General features: G+C 34.5%; 1 protein-coding gene across 1 annotated transcript; it reads left to right on the top strand.

Moving 5' to 3' along the window:
* The first annotated feature begins 447 nt into the window (after positions 1-447).
* On the top strand, positions 448-1,777 carry LOC143774656 (olfactory receptor 10C1-like). The gene is made up of 2 exons (XM_077262407.1): positions 448-483; positions 860-1,777. Exons 1-2 carry the CDS (start codon positions 448-450, stop codon positions 1,775-1,777), a joined length of 954 nt encoding a protein of 317 aa, XP_077118522.1.
* Positions 1,778-2,021: the final 244 nt, after the last annotated feature.

Below are 2,021 nucleotides of genomic sequence, written 5' to 3'. Positions count from 1 at the left end.
AGCTGAAGTTTCTACTTAACGTATTTTCCATTGACATATCTTTTCCTATCCTCATTTTTATGCACTCCGTTATTATTTTGCTGAAATGAAATATGTAAATTAGCTAAAAAAGATAATGTAAAGATTAAATTAACAATCCTAATAAAATTATTTCCAATTCTATTTATATTATTTTGCAACAATTTCCACATATGATATAAACATAATTCCGACTGATTAGGTCTCAGTAGAGAAGTATTGCGCAGAAGCTCAGGGGACAGTTGTGGGGCTCTCTCTGGGCTCAGCAGGCACAAGATTCTCTATAAATGTGGATAGAAAATGACTGGATTTAGGATACAATAAAATAATTATTGATACACTACATGAACCTGTTTACAGCTATATTCTTGGATTTGTGTCGTTACTTCCTAATTCTAATATTATCAGACTATATAAATATTATATGAAATGGACGCTCACATGGACAACATAGAAGTAACTCATGTAAGAGTGGTTTTTATATTATATTAAATGCTAGGGTTTTTTTAAGATGAAGCTTTTACATATTTTCTTTTATATTGACTTTTTCCTATCCTCACTGTGATGCACTCCATTATTATTTTGCTGACGTAAAGTATGTAAATAACCTAAAAACAAAATGTAAAAACTTAAGTCACAATCCTAATAAAAGATTGATGGAGTTTAGCAGATTTTGCCTTTATCGTAAGATAGGAGAAAACAAAATAATGGGTTTTCTATAATATTAAAATAATAAATTAAGAAAATTATGTTGCAGTCATTTTTTCTGTTTTCATTTTTTCTGTTTTCTTCAATTGGATTTTCATGAAAACTATTTTCACAATTATTATCTTTTTTGTAGACCAGACTTCCAAATAATGTTACATCGATTATTCTTTTAGGATTTTCAAATCTTCAAAATTTCAAAATCCCATTCTTCTTAATCTTGGTTCTCATTTACTGTGCAACTATTTCAGGGAATTTTCTGATCATTGCTTTATTTCTACAGAGTAAACCCCTCCAGTCCCCCATGTACTTCTTCATTGCTCAGCTCTCCTTGTGCGACATCCTGCTGACCACAGACATTGTGCCCACCCTTCTTCTTACTGTACTGTATGGCGGAAGCTCGGTGACTCTCATCGGATGTATCCTCCAGCTTTCCTTCTTTATTCTGCCAGAGACCTCAGAATGTTGCCTACTGTCGGTGATGTCTTATGACCGATATCTGGCCATTTGTTACCCCCTCCGTTATAATGCCATCATGAATCACATGTTTTGTGTGTTGTCTGTAGGTATAGTTTGGTTGATTGCTTTTATTACAGTTTTAATTTATGTAATCCCTATGTGTTATCTGTATTACTGTGGACCACATAAGATTGACCATTTCTTCTGTGACTTAGAACCTATATTACAGCTCTCTTGCTCTGATATATCCATAATTCATATACAGATTCTTATCCTTGGTGCTTTACTTGCAAATTGCCTTTTTATAGTAATTGTGATATCCTATGTGTGTATTGTCATCACTATTCTGAAGATCCCATCCAACACCGGTAGACATAAAGCCTTCTCCACCTGCAGCTCCCACCTCATTGTGGTTTCCATATTTTACGGGACACTAACCATTGTTTATATGTTTCCAACAAAAGGACAAACCCTGTCCATGAGCAAGGTCTTATCTTTGATTTATACTGTGTTGACCCCACTGCTTAATCCTATTATATACACCATGAGGAACAAGGACGTTAAAGAAGCTTTTCATAAACTAAAATGTGTCTAATGTAGAAGTGAGAAAGAAAGAAGGAAGGATTGCATGTATTGGAATATGTAAGTGTATGGATCATACAGGCCACAGGCATAATAATCTATAGGGGGCTCTTATTATCGCCCCTATTAGGCTAAGTCCTCTCATTGATCTGCCATATCCCCTGATGAGTCCCTGGAGGGACAAAACACATTTAGAGGTGGTTTCCTTTGATATCTGACACCATTATATGGATCCAAAAGGTGGCAAACAATATATC

The sequence above is a fragment of the Ranitomeya variabilis genome, chromosome 5, assembly GCF_051348905.1.
Source record: "Ranitomeya variabilis isolate aRanVar5 chromosome 5, aRanVar5.hap1, whole genome shotgun sequence".
Taxonomy (NCBI): domain Eukaryota; kingdom Metazoa; phylum Chordata; class Amphibia; order Anura; family Dendrobatidae; genus Ranitomeya; species Ranitomeya variabilis.
The sequence above is the reverse complement of the archived record's forward strand: the minus strand, read 5'-3'. Positions and strand labels throughout refer to the sequence as shown.